The sequence below is a fragment of the Bufo gargarizans genome, chromosome 4, assembly GCF_014858855.1.
Source record: "Bufo gargarizans isolate SCDJY-AF-19 chromosome 4, ASM1485885v1, whole genome shotgun sequence".
NCBI lineage: Eukaryota > Metazoa > Chordata > Amphibia > Anura > Bufonidae > Bufo > Bufo gargarizans.
Genome location: NC_058083.1, coordinates 436,531,723 through 436,553,002, shown reverse-complemented (window position 1 = coordinate 436,553,002; position 21,280 = coordinate 436,531,723). Strand labels below are relative to the sequence as shown.

The 21,280-nt window shown below is 45.4% G+C and overlaps 1 protein-coding gene and 1 non-coding gene across 2 annotated transcripts in view; both read left to right on the top strand.

Annotated features, from left to right (window-relative positions):
• RALGAPA2 (Ral GTPase activating protein catalytic subunit alpha 2) overlaps nt 1-21,280 on the top strand; it is a 329,414-nt gene that overhangs the window by 51,488 nt on the left and 256,646 nt on the right. Inside the window, 8 exon segments of the mRNA XM_044292004.1 lie at nt 4,463-4,574; nt 5,738-5,975; nt 7,088-7,252; nt 9,281-9,421; nt 10,493-10,627; nt 12,869-12,966; nt 13,678-13,768; nt 17,745-17,921. Of these exon segments, the coding sequence (XP_044147939.1) occupies nt 4,463-4,574; nt 5,738-5,975; nt 7,088-7,252; nt 9,281-9,421; nt 10,493-10,627; nt 12,869-12,966; nt 13,678-13,768; nt 17,745-17,921 (1,157 nt within the window).
• Nucleotides 13,493-13,613, top strand: LOC122937183. Its single transcript, XR_006389597.1, has one exon. It is a non-coding gene; the product is annotated as a U1 spliceosomal RNA (small nuclear RNA).

Here is a 21,280-nt window from a genome sequence, read left to right as displayed (position 1 = left end):
TATTTTCAGGCACAAAACATATCCCCTAAGACCAATGAGGGACATTGCCTTTTTTTTTTTGTTTTATGCATATTTTGCACTTTTTCCACCGTAAATTGGGCATCCAAAGGAGCCCGAGTTACAGGAGAATACTGCCCCGCATGAGGGCTTTGTACACAGGCAGAACTGATCTGAGTCTGCTAATACCCAGCAGCTCTGCTCTGCCTGAGACACCCGCTAATCAATTAGTGCCATGTCTGAAAGACAGGACAAGGCAGAAGTGGTAATAAACCGCTTTTGCCTTCTCCTCGGGCTCCTCGGCTGTCACTGATACCCGGAATGACCTGCATCTGCTAGACTACGCCTTACATGTATGGTGCACAAGATTAAAACCCTGAACCAAGCGCCGTACATATGCAGCGCTTGGTCATTATGGAGTAAACCAGCATGCCTTATGCTGTTAAGCTAGGCCTACACAGAGCGTTTGGTCCTGCAGCCTCAAGTTCGTGGTATTGCTAAGGTCGTAAGTACCGTTTGTTACTGCTCATTGCTATTACACCTAAAACATGTGCCTTCCTAAAGTTGGAGGTTCTCTGCATGGAGTTAATCTTCTGGAGTTGCATTATTTAAAGATCCAGTTACACACTGGAGACATGTCCTGCAGAAGCGGGGCTCTCGTGAAAGAGTGTGAATTGTTACCTACTGGAGCCACCGCTTTCACAGAGTCTTCTAGGTGTAAGCATAGTTGGCATGTAAGTCCTGGCGCGTTAATGCACTGTATGTGGCCCGTAGCGAAGCAGTCCAGCTCACCACTCTAGGCGCACAGTCTCCCAGCGTCTTCTTCATCATGTAAGTTTCCCCAGTGCACAACGAAGCGTTGGCGCCATTCTGTTAAAAATCCAATTTATTTTGAAATATGCTAAGATCCATTCGCTATGACATCATGTCAGGAAATCAATCAACACATGGAAATGAGACAAAACAGATGGAAATTTGCTCCACGGCGACGCGTTTCTGACTCGCTGGTCCTTTTTCATAGCCGTATTGCTGTGGGAGAGGAGCAGCATAACATACTCTCCACCCTCCCCCTCCAGCCGGAGCCATCAAGAGACAATTAGATTAACTAATAAATAATATATAGAAAATACATAAAACCGTTCTGAAAAACAAAAACACAGTTACCTAATAATATAATAAATGTTCATTTTTATTATTTAAACCATGTGGAGCAGTCGTATTTAATAGGAAGGTCCAGTGTGTTTCCCGATTTCCGTATGAGCTGCCTGTGATCCCCCCCCCTTCCTCTCACTTGGCGACTATCTCTTTCTATACGGAAACAACTTAAAGTAGATAAACTCCCATTATGTACATCTATAAAGAGCCTTGTTACATTAGAAATATTTTTCTTTCTTTTAATTCTATGGTTAACATCTTGTATGGTAAAGCCAGAAAGCTCCTCATGGTGGGATTTAACCATCTTGCATACCTGTGTTGATAAAGCCTTGATACTGCAGGGGTTAATAGGGTTGTCTCACTCCAGCAAATGGCATTCATCATGTAGAGAAAGTTAAAGGGGTTATCCGACCCCTGAAATAACGCCCCCCCCCCCCCCCCCCCCCCGGGCTCCTCACACACAATATACTCACCTTGCTCCTCGGCACCCACGTCGCTGCTGGTCCCCGCACCGCTTGCTGCTTCTCCCTGTCCGCGGATCCGGTGTTGGGAGGGGGGTTAGCCAATGGCAGGCGGTGATGCTAGGGAGGCTTGTCCCCGTCACAGCCTGCCATTGGCTGAAACATCCTTTCCGCGGGGCTGGATGTTTTTATCTCCGCACGGGGAGAAGCAGCGAGGACCAGGAGCGACGCGGGTGTCGGGGAGCAAGCCAGATAACCCCTTTAATACAAGGCACTTACTAATGTATTGTGATTGTCCATTTTACTGGCTTGATGCTCCCCATTGTTTAAAAAGTAAAATTGACCTAATTAACTACATTTTGTTGTTTGTTTTTTCAGAATGATTTAGTCTTTTCTGTATATTACGTATGTGATGTTTTAATTCTCAAGTAGTTAATCTTGTTCCCTGATTGCTCCGTCTGGAGGGGGAGGGTGGAGGGTATATTAGGCTGCTCCTCTCCCTCAGCAAAATAAGGACCAGTCTGAAACTCGTTACCGTGGAGCAATTTTTCAGCCCTTTGTCTCTTTTCCTGACATGATGTCATAGCGAAAGGATTTTATTTTATTGGAAAATAAAATGGATATTTAACAGAATGGCGCTGGCGCTTCTGTGTACACCGTCCTGATAGCCGCCATGAACATGGTCTGCCGGTGATGGGCTTGTGCAGTTGGCAGGCCTCATGGTCAATCATTGTGAATATAGCAATGGTTTTCCTCTGTTCTGTAACATGCACAGGTCTCCACTATCCACAGGTTAATTAAAGTGGTCAGGATTGCGCTGTCGCATGAACTGTTCAGTCGCTGGCAGGTCACACATCCCTCTGCATTTTGTTCTAATGTCATTTAAATCCGTCCGATGGTGGAGCAGGGCGCATCACGTTTCTGGCTTTCAGCACTTTGTCTCATGAAAAGGACATTTTAGAAATCCGCAGAGCAGTAAAAGCTATTTACCACTGCGCAGTGCCAAGTTATCAGGCTTTTATAGGCGTCCAAGATGTGGCTTCATGCAGATACTAAATGGTCTTCCCGAGCCAATTGTACAGACCCTATCTGGGCTTTATTGTGCAGCCAGGTTTCCGCAGACAATTTGTATTCAATCTTCTGAAAATATAATTAAACTTTTTCTTTTTGGATAGATGCACTCTTTTACCATGTGCAGTGCTTTCAGTCTTTTGTGACATGGGCGTAGTGCAAACCCTTTGGTATAACTGGGGCTCATGCTAATATAGCACGCTATAATATTGGGCCTCCTTTCACTTCTGTCTTTAAAAGCATTCATGTGAATGAAGTCGGCCATGCTTTATTTATGTCCGTATTTTTATAGTTTTGTGGTCTTTCATATATTAGGGCTCCTTCACATATATCCGGCAGTCCGGCTCAGTTTCCTGAAGCTAGAACTGTTTCTCCAGTTTTCTATGGGGTCATTAAAGGGGTTGTCCCACGAAAAATAGTCTGTGTTTTTCAAACCAGCACCTGGCTCTGAATACTTTTGTAATTTTCTTGTCATTAAACATTCAGGGGCACATTTCTTAAGACCGCCGTTTTAGACGCCAGTCTTAATAAAAGCCCTGCGCTGGTTCCGCTGAAGTTATGAAGAGGCGCCAGTCTAACTGTAAGACGGCTTCCGAGCTGTCTTACATTTATACCTTTTTCTACACCTAAGGGCTCATGCCCGCGGCCGTTCCCGTGTTGCGGCCCGCAAATAGTGGGTCCGCAATATGTGGGCACCGGCCGTGTACGGATGCGAGCCCATTTACATGAATGGGTCCGCAATCCGGAAAGTGCGTGCCTCTGCACCGCCAAAAAAATAGAACATGTTCTATTCTTTTTGCGGTGCGGATAGATCATGGACCCATTCAGGTTGAATGGGTCTGGATCCATCTGTGGAATCCGCATAAAAATTGCCTGTGCGTTTGCGGTCCCCAATGCACGGAACGGCCGACCAGCGGCTGTGTGCCTGAGCCCTAAAACAGCAGTAGAAAATGGTAAATGAGACGGGCCTGCCGGCCCTTCCCTGCCCATACCACGCCCACATTTTTAGACCTGGTGTGACCGTTGCCTTGACATCTGCGCCTGAAATATGCATAATTTAGGCGTATTTCGTTTAATAAATGACCCACTTAGAATAGCCACTGAACTATTCACTGAAATCTGCTTGTATAGCGCCACCTGCTGTTTGCCCTTTTTCTAAATTCTCTGTCCACCTAACTGAGATAGAAGCACCTGCTCAGTTCTGTCTTTCACCTGCCACCAGCTCCAGCAAACAGGGCACGATCCCTAATCTAGCGGATCAGTTGCAGGAATCAGTGGGGAGATCTCTGGATCCATATGAGGTACAGGGCTGGTTCTAAGTTTGTTAGAAAGAGAGACTGTACAATATATGTCATTTTCTATTTTTTACATTAATCATGGGATAACCTCTTTATTAACCATTCAATAAATCAGTTGTGATGACAGATGTCAAATAGTGCCAGACAGAAAAATGCTGCATGTTAGGCTTTTGTGTCCAGCGCCATCAGGCTACAGATGCCGGACCTGTGCACTATAGTGCACTACATCAGTTGCGTCCGCCCTTGCGAATATTCAAGTGGCCGGACACTGCTGATGTATGTGCCCCCACCCATTGACCAGTCAGAAATACAGACATCATATAAAAAATAAGAGGCTCCATTGACTTCTGTGTTGAGAATAAGGGACCAGTACAGATATGGCATTATAGAATATTCTGCTTATTGGAAAGCGCTGATATTATCTATTCATCACTTTGGTTTTTCATGTTTTTCTTCTATTTTACGTATTTGATCACACAGGGAGCAGATGCTACAGATACTACTACGGATAACGGAAGCAGTTGTTCAGAAACCAAAGGATCCCTCAAAAAAAGATGTGTTCTCTCAGGATCTTGCGGGGGTGTTATTCCGGGTGAGTTCTTTTTGTCGTGTATAATTCAGTATAATGTTTCTTTGTCTCGTGTTTAGCATGCCCAAGTATAAACCTAGGACCGGAGTTTGGGGGGTTTTGGGCATAGTGAACCTATCATCCAGTTGAAAAGGACTTTTGAGAGGAGCATTGTGAGATCCTGTGTGCCAGTCGCTTCTCAGCGCCACTGACTTCAAGAGATTTTCCCATCCCTACCTTTCCTGGGCGAGATGGGAATAGCGTGATTAAGTGCCGGACGGGGATGGCTGAAGTTATGGAAACGTCAGAGCTGAATGTGCTCCACTCTTTGCGTAGTTCCCACTACGGGGGAGTTAGAGAAGTGGAGCGCAGCCTGCTTGACCATTTCCATAGCTCTGCCCACCAAAGGCCGGAGGTTACCCAGAAAGGCAGGAACGTTGAACACGGTGTCTGAGCTGAAGGCAGCATCTTATACAACAGGAGGAGCGTGAGCCGTCAAATGACAGGCCTGCAAACGTGTCCTGAAGGTGTCCATAGCCTTTACCCACTGATGACCTATCTTCAGAATAGGTTATTAATACCTGATCAGCGGTGGACCGGTGGATCAGCTGTTAGAATGCGCTGCAGCTCTCGGGGGAGCTATGTGAAATATTTGCATGTGGATTTACTTGTGAAGAATCAGTATGAACAATGGAAATGCTGCAGGTTAGAACATTTGCAGCATAGTCATTATTCCTTGCAGCTTTTTTTCTGCAGCATGTAATTGACTTTCATTACCAATGGAATTGTTGTGGATTCTGTCCATAATCCAGACGGATTCCACAATGTGATCATAATTGCTTCAGATGGCCATACACGTTAGATCTATGTTGACTGACCTTGCTTATTTTAATGGGTTGGGTCAACCATTTTATCTTTGTGGAGCCTCCCAAGTCTCCCCAATGGCCGATGTCAGGTAGGTAAGGATTTCGGCTTCATTGTCTTGATCTTAAGTCTCCCCATTCACTGCGTCTTCATGCTCGGCTGAGCCAAGCCTGCCTATGTATGGGAGGATCTTGGCAGGATGGGGTTCTGATACAGGTATGGCGGTGTTTCTGCAGGACCATGAGTAGACTGTAATGTCGTCATTACTGTGGGTTTCTGTTCTTGGTGCTGTCCAGGTAACAACCTCTTTTTTCTTCTTGCAGACACTAATTGTAGCTTGGATCCGAGCCAATCTGAGTGTTTTTATCTCTCGGGAGCTGTGGGACGAGCTGCTGAGCGTTCTGTCCTCGCTCACCGACTGGGAAGAGCTCATCAGTGAGTGGTCCAAGATCATGGACTCGCTCACTGCGGTGCTAGCGCGGACTGTGTATGGACTGGACATGAACAGTTTACCTTTGGACAAGCTGAGTGAGCAGAAGGAGAAGAAACAAAGGGGGAAGGGTAAGACAAAGGGAAAACATTTTTCACTGAATTATTTCAGCCAATGGCCTGATGGTGTGAAAAACTTTAGCCGTAACTTCTCCTGACATGTCTGTTTTAGTAACTACTTTCATCCTCCTTGTAATAACAATTTTGGAGCATCTATATCTTATGATCTGTCATTCCTTTATTATTCCTGTTAGAAGTTTGTGAATGAATTGCTAGCAGTCTGCAGATGGGTGTTACCAGCTGAGGGTGTATCCCTGTACAGCCTGACACTGTCCATTCAGTGCTGCTAGTGTTAGACTGTACAGGGACACCTCCCCAAATGGTAACACCCATCTGGACCTTCTAGTAATTCATTGACAACTTCTAGAAGGATAATTAAGAGAATGGCAGAACATAGATTCAAAAGAATAGAAGCTCCAGAATTGTTATTACATGGGGGATGCGATTAGTTACTAGAACAGACCTGTCAGGAGAGGAGACAGCTCTTCTTTAAGACTCTTGTATTTCACATTGAGGGTGTATTCTGATTTCAGCAAATAAAGGCTGCTATTTGTGTAGTTTTTACAATTTTCCCTTATAGCAGCACTCTGCTATGATGGATATATGTCATAGATCAAGAAGGGGGTTAAAGAATATATACACATTACTTTTTTTTTTATACGTTTTATAAAATTTATAGGAAAGAGCAGCAGACATCTGTCCAAAGCAGACGGCCACTGCTGAAAAAATGTATACTGTGTGATATACTTTTTTTTTCATACTAATGTATGTCGCTGTGTGCCCGTACAGCGGCATACATCAAAGGTGCACATCTGGAAGTCTTCCTGAAATATGCTTGCAATGGACTGGAGCCTTGTGTATGTCTGCATGTACTTCCATGTGGCTGTTGAAATGGTGACATCTAGTGGATGCTTTGCAAAGTACAGTTTTGCAACAAATTCTGAGCTCACTAGGCAGTAAATGTTTCTTTTAGTCATCTTACAGTGCTGTGCTCCTGACATTTATACATTATACATTTGTTTAGTACACAGATATGTCATTGCACCCTATTCTAGGTATTATTGTATCACAATAAAAATCTTTTCAGCGAGGCACTTTGGCACCCTTCTCTGTACTTGTCCTAGGTTGCTATGCTGATCCTCAGAAGGGGGCAGCAGTGGGCAGATCATTCTCTTTGAGTTGGAGAAATCACCCAGATGCTCACGAACCAATGAGATTCCGCAGTGCTACTACCTCTGGGGCTCCCGGTGTGGAGAAGGCTAGGAACATGGTGCGGCAAAAAGCCACAGGTAAGTTTCCACTACTTGTGTTTTGCAAATTTCCACATTTAAAATGGGTACAACTGAGATTTCATCTATCTTATGTCTTTCCACACTTTCACTGTATAGATCTAGAATTGTAATTAAACTGCTGTAGTTCAGATATTTTTAAAAACATAGCAGGGAATGTGTATGTATATTCTATACTAGTTTTCTGATGTAGAAAAGTCTAAGTTTTTCTCCAAAATGTGCGACTTTTCTCCCTTTTCTGGTACCTTTCCCCTTTTGTAAAAAAAAAAAAAAAAAAAAAAGTGGGTAGAAAGAGTTGGGTCTCTTTCACACGAGCGGATCCCTTGCGGGTAATCCGCTGCGTAAAAGAGAGCCAAGCCCTGTTCCGGACAGCAGAGACGCGGAGCAGTAACATGACTGATAATGCTCCGTGCCCCTCTGTGATATTTATACTACAAAAATCACAGAGAGGCACGGAGCATTATCAGTCATGTTATTGCTCCGTGTCTCTGCTTTCCGGAACGGGGCTTGGCTCTCTTTCACGCAGCGGATTACCCGCACGGGATCCGCCCGTGTGAAAGAGCCCTTGTGCTGCAAGCGGGACCCCCTATGGTCTGACACATTTAGCGATATGTGCGGCAGAAAACTGCTTGTTGCCGTAGATGTCGTTTTCTGCCGCATGGACGTCCTGGGGAGCTACCATTGTACGTACATTTCAATCTTAATACATTCTCCCATATTGTCTGCCTCTTTACAGCTCAACAGGCCTTTTTATAGAGGTTTCATACTTACAAAGTTCAAAATTGTTATGTATGCTGTAAGTACTAGGAAGTTTTGATTTTTTTTGTATGGAAATCTTTCTGAAGCCAATTGAATTCACCTTTGAATGCTGTACTAAGAGCAGTGAAAGTAGAACTCTGTTTTGCAGCCACTTAACATATTATATTGGGAGTTGGATTAGGAGTAATTTTGGAGCATAAACCACTCTCATTGGCTTTCTGCACATTCCTTCCCCAATTGCAGGCTGCTGTAACTAGTGCCTGCACTCTGGAAAGTTGTGCCTTCTCCTCTCCACTGTCGCCGTAGATTTTTCAGTACATGATCTCTTCAGATTTGGCCATTGTTTTGGGTGGCTTGCTTTTACCTATCAAAAGCTTTACCATAAAGACATAGGTTTTAGCACATTTTGTGGGCATTATTAGATTGTAATCAGCCAATCCATTTATAAAGCCAAGGGCTAATTTTCTTCTTTCCTGTTTTTTAACTTCACTGTTCCACTCTGGCTATTACAGGGAACCTGTCATCTTGAATATGGTGTCTGAACTGCAGGCAGCATGTTATAGAGCAGGAGGAGCAGAGCAGATTGATATATAGTACTATGGGAAAATATTCAGTAAAACCTGTAATTTATACATTTAAATTCCTGCTCATTCTGGGTTTTGAAGTCCAGGATCAGTGATTGACAGCTATCTCTGTATACACAACCATAGAGGGAAGGCCGTCAATCACTGATAGGACCGACTCCTGGACTTCAAAGCTCAGAAGGAGCAGGAATTTAAAAGAATGAAATACAATTTATACCTAATCTTTTCCCATAAAACTGCTCAGCTCCTCCTGCTCTATCAGATGCTGACTGCAGACTATTTTGCGTTTTCATGGTGACAGGTTTTCTTTAAACATTTGTAAAGGTCCAGTGCTGGGCAATGGTCAGTATTCAGGGCTCCAATGCTGGGGGATGGTCAGTGCTGACAGCTCCAGTGATGGGGTCTCCAGTGCTGGGCAATGTGCAGTGCTGGGACCCTAGCGCTGGACAGTGGTCAGTGATGGGTCCTCCAGTGCTGGGAGATGGTCACTGCTGGAGCTCCAGTGAAGGGTCATGGTCAGTTGGGGCTCCAGTACGGGGAGATGGTCACTGCTGGGGCTCCAGTGCTGGGCGATGGTCAATGATTGGGCTCCAGTGCTGGGCGATGGTTAGTGCTGGAGCTCCAGTGCTGTGATGGTCTTTGTTTGACATGTCTTCTTATTCCCTCTACTCTTCTTCTCTAAAAGCCAAGCGAAGTCAGTCTATCAGCAACTGTGTCCATCTCTATGAGGCTTTGCCAGCTGCTAAAAGTGTTCCCCATCTCCTTCACACTGTGAGCTCTCTCTTACCTGGTATCTCTTATGCGTCTTGCTCTCAAAAACTCTCAGGTACTGTAACTCTCCCTCCTTTTTCATTATTTCCTGCTCTACCATCTACCATGTTCGGTTATAGATCTTTACTTTCCAGTTGAACACTGTCCTTCCTTCTGTCCGGTCTTAACTGATTTACATGCTTGCGGCTAATATTTTCTTGTGCTCGTTGACATTTTGCATAATCTACAACTTGACTTCCGTGTTGTCCTATTGATGGTGTCTGTTTTCTAATACGAGATATTAAAGGGGTTATCCGAGAGAATAAACTAGCCATCCCCCCCCAATACGCCGGGTCCCCCATACTGAATCTCCGTACCTGACTGTCCGCTCTCTGCGCTGCTCATGGTCCCCGCACCGCCACTGCTGCTTCTCCCTGTGTGCGGATAAAAACATCCGGTGTCAGGGGGAGAGCAGCCAATGGCAGACGGGGGGAGGCCTCCCTAACGTCACCCGCGATGTTAGAGAGGCTCGTCCCAGTTACCACCTGCCATTGGCTGCCACCCCAACACCGGATGTTTTCATCCGCGCACGGGGAGAAGCAGCAGCAGTGGTGGCGCGGGGGAGCCAGATAAGTATATTCAATGTGGGGGGCCCGGGCATATGGCGGGGCAGTTTATACTCTCAGATAACCCCTTTAAAAGGGTTGTCTGCTTTCAAATAACCATAACTTTAAATCTAGATCCGATGAATATGCTAGATGGTGTCTGCTTTAAATACCATCATATCCCTTACTAGGGTATGTAAAGCTAATGGAAGGGTTCCCCTGACACATTTGACTCTGGAGGACGACATTGGTTTCAGTGCGCTTCCTATAATGCTGCATTTTGCAGGCCTCGTGTTGAGCACCAGATGACTGCTATTTGCAGGGATTCCCTGTAATCAGGGGATGCACGCCCTGAAATCAGGTTCTCCATGTTAGATAACTCCTTTAAGTAGTTCCAAGCACAATGAGTGCACCTTTCCATATTTAGAGGGAATGATGGTGCCATTTAAAGCATTGGATTATGTGTGGCTATAATTAAGCATTATTGGTATCACTATGATATTCTTGTGTAGATAATCTAGGCATGATTTTATTTTTTTTAGAAGTGGATGAGTTGCAGCAGCCATTGGAAGCCAGCTGTGAATCGGGAGGAGTCGGCTGTCAGGAGCCCCAGGAGCTAACGCGCTGTAGCAGTACTTCTGATATAACCGAGCAGTCATGTCCTGACTCATTGCAAGGTGAGCTGTCAGCTGGCCCACATGTTTGCTATAGAAGTTCTCCTCTAGGGAAGATTTTGTGTACACTCTTTGGGTCCATTCACACATCCGTGTGTGTTTTGCGGATCCGCAAAACACGGACAGCGGCAATGTGCGTTCCGCATTTTGCGGACCGCACATTGCCGGCACTAAGAGAACATGTCCTATTCTTGTCGGCTATTGCGGACAAGAATAGGACATGTTCTATTTTTTTCAGGATCGGAATTGCGGACCTGGAAGTGCGGGTCCGCAATTCCGGATCGGGGTGGCACGTCGTGCTGCCCCATAGAAATTTATGGGTCCGCAATTCCGTTCTGGAAAAATGCGGAATGGAATTGCGGATGTGTGAATGGAGCCTCAGAATTGTTGGATTGCTGCAAAACTCTACGTAAATTATTACAGGTGTGCTCTGATTAGACTCTGGGTTTTGCCAGAAGAGGGCATAAAAATGCTTCCCCCAGTGCCCTATAAAAAGGCTCTCAGAGGCTACTTTTGAGTAGTGTACCCTTTGGTGAAAGATGATTGACTGCCACACATGCCTATACAACACCCTCAAAGACCCTTTGCCTAGTTGACAGACTTTTAGAGGGGGCACATCATTTGACTGAGAAGCAGGATGGTCTTTTTGATGAATTGCTCCCCATCTACACTGTTAGGGGGTTTTGGGAGCAGTGGTTACATTGCGGCATGCACACAGAGTGAAGAGGCTCCGGATGCCCAGACAGAGGATCATTTAATCCGCTTACAAGCATGAAAAGCTCCCACAATTTTGTTGTCCACTATCCAGACACAGGTGGCACCTTCATTACATGCCCATGTCTCTGCCCAGACCATCTCCAGGCACTAAGTAAAAATAAATTTGGTGTCATAGTGCTCATTACTTTAGCCACCATCACCTTCGTTTGCAGTAGTGTTGTGAATGAGATACCTGGACTGCTACTGGCTGGAACCATGACATCTGTAGCAACAAATCAAGTTTTTTTTTTTAGGATCCGATGATGGTCAGTTTCTTAGCATGGAGGCCTTGTTGTGAGCACTTCAATCCTACCTTTGCTGTGGGACGACGCACTGCCCCCAACTGCTGGTGTGATGATCTGGGGGAGTCATAGCATACTACCATCAGTCACCCCTAGTAGTGACACCAGGGACACTAACAGCGCAGTGATATTTGCAGGTCATCCTGTAACCACATGTGTTGCCTCTCATGGCAGCAGAGGCAGACCGGGAACTTAAAGTGGCCCTGGAAAAAAACTAAAAGTGGCCCTATTTGTAGGCATGTCCAAATTAACAGAAGGTGGGACAACACAAGTAGGCAGGGTCAACAATACCATGGTGCAATATACCATCCCAGCAGAACCAAATAACAAAGTGTAGCACAATATACTACCCCAAAAGCTGGGCCTGGTGGCCATCAATAGCTACTGTCTTCTTTCCTCCTCCTCCTCCTCCAGTTGTGTATGGAACCGGGGGCTTAGGAGGTGAGGTGTGGGCCACAGCAGTTGATTTCAGGAGGACACGTTCAGTCACTAGCTGGGTACATGAGTACCTGATTCTCACAGCGTTAATTACTGTTGAGAGCTCATTATATATCCAGTCAGCAGCAGAGAGGAGGGCTTGGGTAGCCCCCTGGGGATTCGGCCCACTGGGAAATTTCCCTGTTGGGTCTATGGCCAATCCGCACCTGCAAGGCAGGGCTTCCAACAGGCATTTTTCAGTTCGCCCACACTCAGCAAGGGTTTCCTAGGAATATCTGCTCTAGAATGCAGCACTTCCTTGGCTGCCTGGTCACCAGATTTATCACATTTATGGGACCAGCTGGGATATCAGCTTCAGCAGCCTACGAGTGTGCAGGATCTACAGATGTATCTGCAACATCTGTGGTCAAAAGTGCCAGAGGATACCATATAGAACCTGTGTGTCTCGCCATGTTCAACCATATTTCATCACATCTGTGTCACAGGTCCAGTTCTGGCCTCCGTTGTAGACTCTGTCAAAACCAGCTGGGCTTTTTATTTCCTCTAAAAGACCAGACCCGGCATTACTGCAGTGTCACGGTGCTCGTAGTAGTAGTAATAATAATCACTAAAATGTTGGTAATAATACAAAAGGAGAAAATGAGTATCCCGGACACATGTACATTGTCATCTTGAGACGCACCCCGTGTTAGACACGTCTTGGTGTATAGAGTATATACTAACCTCCTAACCTATTTAACTCTTACAGAGCAGAAAAATGAAAACACTAATGAATGTTCCCAGGACTCGATCTCTGCTCCAGAAGAAACCACTGATGGCGGGGTGAAGGATGCTGAGGGGCCAGTGGTATGAGTCTCGTATGCCTTATGTGTAGACATCTGTATATACAGTACAGTCCCTTTAATATTACAGTATATTGTCTAGAACTTGTTTCTACCTCTGATTTAGGAGCGGCGGAGGAGAATGATTATTATTTTACATATTATACATTTGCATTTTGAATTGTCTTCTTAAGTATCTTTTTTTTTTTTTTTTTTTTTTTTTACTTTTCTAAGTTTGACATGTAACCCTTGTCATGCCCCATTAATGCCGAATTTTTGAGCCAGAATAAACTGTACAGTATATCAGCAATCACAGTCCGATACTTAGGGCTTTTTCACACTAGCGTTCTTTATTTCCGTTGTTTTGCTCCATTATAGGATCAGAATAATGAAAATAACGTAAGTGCTGGATTTAGCTCGTAACTGACACAAATAGAGCCAAACAGATCCCATTGACTATAATAGGATTAGTTTGGACTTTTCTCTCTGCTGTTTTTCACAAAATGTGTGACGAAGTCCCAGAACGGAGCCTCCAGCATAGATGTGAACACGTTCTTACCTGGCAGGGGATCACTAAGGTGATTCTCCTAGGATGAGGCCCATCCGTTGCACTGCGTGAAATTTGACTACATAATTTGTGGTAGTGGAGGACTGTGTTCGCATATTCCCCTGAAAAAAAACAAAAAAACGCTGTATTAATCAAATCCATAATAAACTTTTCTCCTTGTCCTCCCAGATTATGATCCGGAGGAGTAGCAGTCCAGCGGAATTGGAGTGGCATTCCGATACAAAGCATTCAAATGGAAGAATTTCTGATCATGACAGAGGTATTGAGCAGAGATGTCACATTTGAGAGTTGTACATGTGAGATTCCATGGGCGACATCTGTCACCTTATACTACTGGGAAGTTCAGAGCACTTTGTAACGGATCAGATATTTTCATTGATAGAATTACAGCAGCAATATAAAGCTCCATTTATATGACAGTATTTTTGGTCCGCATATAATCACGTTCTTTGCGGATTGGATGTGGACCCATTCATTTCAATGGGGCCGCAAAAAATTCAGACAACAGCTTGTGTGCTGTCCACATCTGTATGTCCGTTCCGCCGTCCTGCAAATTTTATTTTTTTAACATAGGACGGGACATGTAGAATGGGAAACTGCTCCATGCACATGGTTGGTATCCGTATTTTACAGATCCACGGTTTGCAGACTGCAAAATACATACAGTCGTGTGCATGAGGCCTAAGTAAAATGTTATAGATTGTAATGTACGTTTGCCTACATGGTCATGTACGCTTTTCAGTAAAGACGCTACTGAGCGGTGCCAAAGGGCTTTTAGTACGAGAGTGCGTTCATTCTGCAAATCCGTGGTGGCCCAAGATCAGAGTTCGCCAATGTCCTCTTCTCACATGTGTCAATCACATGGCAAAATACATTCAGAATGGATTTAACCATTGAGCGTAAGGTTTAGTAAGCTAAAATACCACAGATCCTGAAGATGCACATGTAAAGAAGCGTTTTTAACAAACGTGAAGGCCATCAGAGTGATTGGTGCTGCTTTAAGTAGTGACGGGTGATGCAGTCTGCTACCACACACCCCTGAGTCCCTAGATCTAACAGCAAAATTTTAAATGGGACTCCTGTTTCAGCAAATGCTAAGGGATAAATTCCTCATCCTCCCTGCGCCAGTGTAAAAAGTCGCTAAACCCAATCTTAAGACTTTATCCATGGGATAGAGGATAACTAATAGATTGGTGCGTGTCCCACCAGTGGGACTCCACCGATCTCCAGAACCCTGTGGAGCCCCCCTGAAATGAATGTAGCAGCCAGTCAAGCAAGCGTACAGCCACTCCATTCATTTCTACGGGAGTTCCAGAGTTCATACAATTGGAATACCAATTTAAAGGCTATGCAATTCTTTACTCTGGACTTTTTTTTATTTGCTTTCTAAATGCAAAATTAAGCAACTTTGTCAATAGTCTTCATTAAACGCTTTCCTACCATTTTGCTGTTGCATAATATGCGTACATGCTTCATCTTGCTGCTGATGCTGCTGAATTTGACATAAACCTGTCAGAGCTCTGTACTTGATAACGCTCTGTGTTGTACTTTGTAGATTAAAGGGTAGAGAGCATCCAAGGTGGGCATCTGACACAGGCTATAGATGGGCAGGAAAGCACACATAAGACAGTTTGCAGGGGAAGACAGCAGCATCCTGGATAGACAGATCCAGCATGTATTAGTGGAAGGGAGGACATGTCCACATGAGACTGAACCTAAAAGCAGGTTGTAAACTGAATAGTCGGAGGTTTGAAAATGAATGAAAGAATGAGGATTGCAGACTGAAAATGGGCAATTTTTATATTTCAAGGTAACTACTAAAGAGTTCAAAATAATTTTCCATGTTAAAGTTCTTTATAGCCTTTAAAGGGGTTTTCCCTCAAAGGGATTTAAAGGGGTTGTCTCATCTGAGACAATGGGGGCATATGCCTCCATTGTCTGATAGGTGCGGGTCACGCAGCTGGGACACACACCTATATTGAGAATAGAGCAGGCCAAAGTGGTGGCTGGAGGACTCTGGTCCAGCCACCACCAAGCACTATCCCCATAGAAGTGAATCAGCGTGCACAGTGCATGACCGTCCACCACTCCCATTCACTTCTATGGGACCGACGGAAATTTTTGGTGGTCTCATAGAAATGAACAGCGCGTGGCTGCGCATGTGAAGTGCGCCCTCCACCACTTTCGGGGCTCCATTTCGGAGATAGATGCGGATCCCAGCTGTGGGACCTGCACTTATCAGACAATAGGGGCATATCTGAGCGATATGCCCCCATTGTCTCAGATGAGACAACCCCTGTTAAGGCTGTATTACACCGCCTGATGTGGCAGATAATTGTCAGGAGTGAAGAGTTCCCTCCCAGCAATCGCCTGCTTGCTAGTGGAGAAGACCACTAGTGGAGAAGCCTTAAAGGGGTTGTCTCATCTAAGACAATGGGGGCATATCGCTAGGATATGCCCCCATTGTCTCAGATGAGACAACCCCTTTAAGGCTGTATTACACAGCCTGATGTGGCAGATGATTGTCAGGAGGGAAGAGTTCCCTTCCAGCAATCGCCTGCTCGCTAGTGGAGAAGACCGCTGCTATTACAGGTGGCAATCTCCTCCACAGCATAGAGAGGAGTGATCGCTATGCCATCGCTTGTCCTCATACTGTATAGTGGTTTACCTGCGGCAGATCGTTATTAGACACCACAATCTGCCGCTTGCAAACAATAATTTTTTTTTAACATGTCACAAGATTTGGATTGCCCGATTTGAGCATTTGATAGTTCATCGGGCAGTTGGTGGCAGTATGAGTTGCCACCAACTGCCCGATCCGCAAAACACGGACAGCGGCAATGTGCATTCCGCATTTTGCGGACCGCACATTCCCGGCACTATAGAATATGCCTATTCTTGTCCGCAATTGCGGGCAAGAATAGGACATGTTATATTTTTTTCGGGAACAGAATTGCGGACCCGGAAGTGCGGGTCTGCAATTCCGTGTCCGGGCAGCACATCGTGCTGCCCCATAGGAATGAATAGGTCTGCAATTCCGTTCCGCGTTTTGCGGACGTGTGAATAGACCCTTACACTGCAAGATGATTGTGAACGCTCATTAGTGATTGCTGAAAAATGGGGCAGTGTAATACAGGCTTTAGTTCTTAAATACCTTGTACCACAATGTGTTTTGTGAAATAATATTAACTGATATGGCAGTATGTGAAAAAGGTTTTTCCTAACCTCTGGATAGGTCATCAGTATCTGATCGGTGAGGTCCGACACCCCCGCTGATTAGCTGTTTGAGAAGGAGCGTCTCTCTGCTCACCAAGCACAGCGCCATATATTGTATAGCGGCTGTGCTTGATATTGCAGCTCAACCCCATTCACTTTTATGGGCCTGAGCTGTGCCTAGGGCAGATGACGATGAATGTGACGTCACTGGCCTAGGGTAAGCTGCGAGAAGGCTGCGGCGTTCATAGGAATGTTGGTGCCTTTTCAAACCGCTAATCAGACCCCCCACTGATCAGATACTGATGACTTATCCAGAGTATAGGTCACTAGTTAAAAAGCATTGGAAAACTTCTTTAAAATTCTTACTTACACTCCCGTGGATTTTGTGCCCTTTTAGTCCCCTGTTGTGGGGTGTGACCTTTGCTCAGGTGACACTATTGTCACAGCATACCCTCAGTTTTCCTGCGGTCACACAAGAGGCAGTACAGAAAGTGATAGTGCAGTAACATTATACTGTTTTGTGTGGTGACTGGGTTAGTGGGAAAACCCCTTTAAAGAGGACCTGTCGCCAAAAAGTGCAATACAATCTGAACGCACAGTGTTAGAGCAGGAGGAGCTGAGCGGATTGGTGTATAGTTTTGTGGGAAAAGATTCAGTAAAACTTGAAATTTTGACATTTACATCTGCAGCCCTGTGAAGAGCGATTGGTACAGGAGGGAGGGGTTATCAGTGACTGACAGCTATCTCTGTATGTACACAGTGCCATCAATCACTGATGACCCCTCCCTCCTGTACCGATAGCTCTTCACAGGGCTGCAGATGTAAATGTCGAAATTTCAAGTTTTAATGAATCTTTTCCACAAATGCATCCATGAATCCGCTCAGCTTCTCCTGCTCTATAACACAGTGCTTTCAGATTGCATTGCATTTTCTGGTGACAGGTCCTCTTTAAAGAAATATTATCAGATTTAGAGCTGAATTTTCCCTTACGATTTGATTAATTATAAACTTTAATGCAGTTGAAAGTGTCAGCAGTGATGTGACAAATGGATACGGTCAGGAAGCAGAATATCTGATGCCATGGCAGAACTGTGAGGATGAGCCTGAAGTCACTACACCTATGGATGTGGCCATCGATCACGATGCACGGCAGTGGCTGCAGCTCACTCCCCCTGATCCTGCAGCTCCTCTGACAGGTACGTTCTGTCTCCAAAGTTCAGGTTTTTGAAACAAGTAAATCTTTACTCACTTTCTTTTTTTTAATTTTTTTTTTTATGACCCCTCCAAGTCTTATCACCTTCGTCCAGACACACATGAGCGAGTTCAATGCGATAAACTTACAGCGTGTGTCAATGTGAGGTCCCATTCTGACCTCCTAACAGGACCGCACAGCATTATAATGATTTATAATGCTGTGTGACCCTGAGAGTCCTGAACTACACTGACATACTGCTATGCGATCCTGTTAGGCGGTCAGAACGGGATCTCACATCGACACCTGCTGCGAGTTTCTCACACTGAACTTGCTGGTGTGTGTCTGGCCTAAGAGCTGCATTGCAGAGCTCTGCTCCGCAGCGTAATAGCCTTGCCATGGTTTGGTTGTTCTCCTGTGTAAAGAAAAAAAAGGTGGACTTATATATTGATGGCCTATTCCTGCACCCTGTCTGTCAGCTGTTCTTCAGTAGTTCATGGTGGAACTAGGCACAGAAATGACACAGCTCCGTCCACTGCATCATGGACAGAGATGATTACTGCAGCACTGCTCCTATTCACATCAATGGCTGCAGTAATCATCTCTGTCCATGATGCAGTGGACGGAGCTGTGTAATGGAATTACACAGTGCGGTGTAATTCTGCGGCTGAAGCTACTGAAAACAGCTGATTCAGAGGGTGGTGGGAGTTACTGGGAGTCAGTCCCCTTTAAAAAAAAAAAAAAAAAAAAGTATTATATGAACTTTGGGTGTCCTACCAACCATCTAAGGCTGCTTTCACACTAGCGTTCGGGTTTCCGTTCGTGAGCTCCGTTTGAAGGAGCTCACGAGCGGACCCGAACGCAGCCGTCCAGCCCTGATGCAGTCTGAATGGAGGCGGATCCGCTCAGACTGCATCAGTCTGGCGGCGTTCAGCCTCCGCTCCGCTCGCCTCCGCACGGACAGGCGGACAGCTGAACGCTGCTTGCAGCGTTCGGGTGTCCGCCTGGCCGTGCGGAGGCGTGCGGATCCGTCCAGACTTACAATGTAAGTCAATGGGGACGGATCCGTTTGAAGATGCCACAATGTGGCTCAATCTTCAAGCGGATCCGTCCCCCATTGACTTTACATTGAAAGTCTGGACGGATCCGTCCCAGGCTATTTTCACACTTAGCTTTTTTTAGCTAATATAATGCAGACGGATCCGTTCTGAACGGAGCCTCCGTCTGCATTATTATGGGCGGATCCGTTCAGAACGGATCCGCCCGAACGCTAGTGTGAAAGTAGCCTAATATGTCTGTGGTTGTCCCCAGTGTCACTTGATAGCAAATTTCAATTGACAGCAGGATTGGACATGTTTGATTTCACTGTGCCTGATCGTCTGTTCTTGCGGGGTGTCTGGCACTGCCTTGATTCTCCATCCCTATTAAGAATACATGTACACTCAGTGGTTCCAGGCATGCATGTGTGAGGGGAGGAAGAATAGCCGTCAGCAGACATCTCTCTAAGGTGTATGGCCCTCTTGAAAAAGACGATGATGACTTCTTGTTGCACTGGTTCAAACAGTCTCTGGTAACACCTGAGATCAATGATTCCTACAGACTTATGATTTTTAGGAAGTGGAAGAAGGCAGAAAATTATTTTTCACTTTTATCCAAGGTTAAATGTCATACTCGCAGGGGTCCAGGAAGCTGAGGTCTTTGCTGCTGTTTGTTGCAAGGACCTTGTGCAGCAAGACTGGTTCAGCTGCCGCTGTGTGAGATGTTAAGAAAGTGCTCACCAAGGAATTTCTTTCCCTGACTAAGGGTCCATTCACACGTCCGTTGTTTCTTTCCTGATCTGTTCCGTTTTCTGCGGAAACAAATCTGGACCAGATCTGGACCCATTCATTTTCAATGGATCCTGAAAAAAGTCAGACATTGTGCTGTCCGATTTTTTTTTTTTTTTTTTTAGGACCCATTGAAAATGAATGGGTCCAGATCTGGTCCAGATCTGTTCCGCAAAAAACAGAACAGATCAGGAAAGAAACAACGGACGTGTGAATGGACCCTAACAAAGTCTGCGACCTGTAATTTTCACTGATTAGTTGATCAGAACCATTATAATATTTTACTGGGGACCTCTTTTGTCCACCTTGTCACAGATCTAGGACCCCTAAACCAGCACGTCTATGTCAGTCTTTGCTAAACAGCATCCTGCACCTCCGTTCCCCAGACCCACACGAGTGGAAGTATTTTTTAAGGTTTCTACAGAATTTTCAGGTTTGGTTGAAAACATTTTTTTTTCTTCAAAATAGTTGGTTCTCCTGACATGTCTGTTTTGATAAATACATAATCGAATCTGGATTCTCTTTCCTTTTCACATTTCACTGTGCCATTCCTCTGTTATTTCTCCTGGAAATGTATGGAATACGCTGCCAATGTCGGACCACATAGGGACACCTATGATATATTTTTTTCCTGGTATCTTTCCAGCAGGTGTAACAGAGGGGCAGCACAAGGCAGAATTATAAGTAACGATTCAGCAGAATCCTTTTTCAATGTGGAATGTCAATATTTAGTAAAACAGATATCAGGAAAGCTGGCAGTTAAAGGGGGTTTCTCATCTCAGACAATGGGGGGCATATCGCTAGGATTTGCCCCCATTGTCTTATAGGTGCGGGTCCCACCGATGGGACCTGCACCTATATCGAGAACGGGTCCCCGAAAGTGAAGGAGAGCACACTGCACATGCGCAGTCGCCCTCCATTCATTTCTATGGGGCCGCCGAAAATAGCTGAGCGCCGGCTCGGCTATTGCCGTCTGCCCCATAGAAATGAATAATAGCATGGGCCGCACATGCGCGGTACGCTCCCATTCACTTCTATGGGAGAGGCGGGATTGGTGCTTGATGGTGGATGGACCTTGGGAAATCTGGGGTCCTCCAGCCACAGTGCTCCCCGCTCCGTTCTCGATATAGGTGTGGGTCCCACCTATCAGACAATGGGGGCATATCCTAGCGATATGCCCCCATTGTCTAAGATGGGAATACCCCTTTAAGGGCACGGCTACACGACATTTGTGGCACAGCAAAAGGGTACTACTACACTGCGACACGTCGCAGTAATGTTGTGCAGCATTTTAATAATGGTGCACTGTGACATGTGACTGCGACACGATAGTCGCACAAAAATCCACTTTGGATGGATTTTTGTGGGACTGTCGTATCATAGTATTTGGTGTCGCATTGTGACATCCTGTTACTATCATTACAAAAAATGTCACACAACATTACTGCAATAAATGTCATTGCCTAAAGGGGTTGTCTGGGATTTTCCTGTCGATGGCCTACCTTCAGTACCTGATCGGTGGGGATCCAACTCCCAG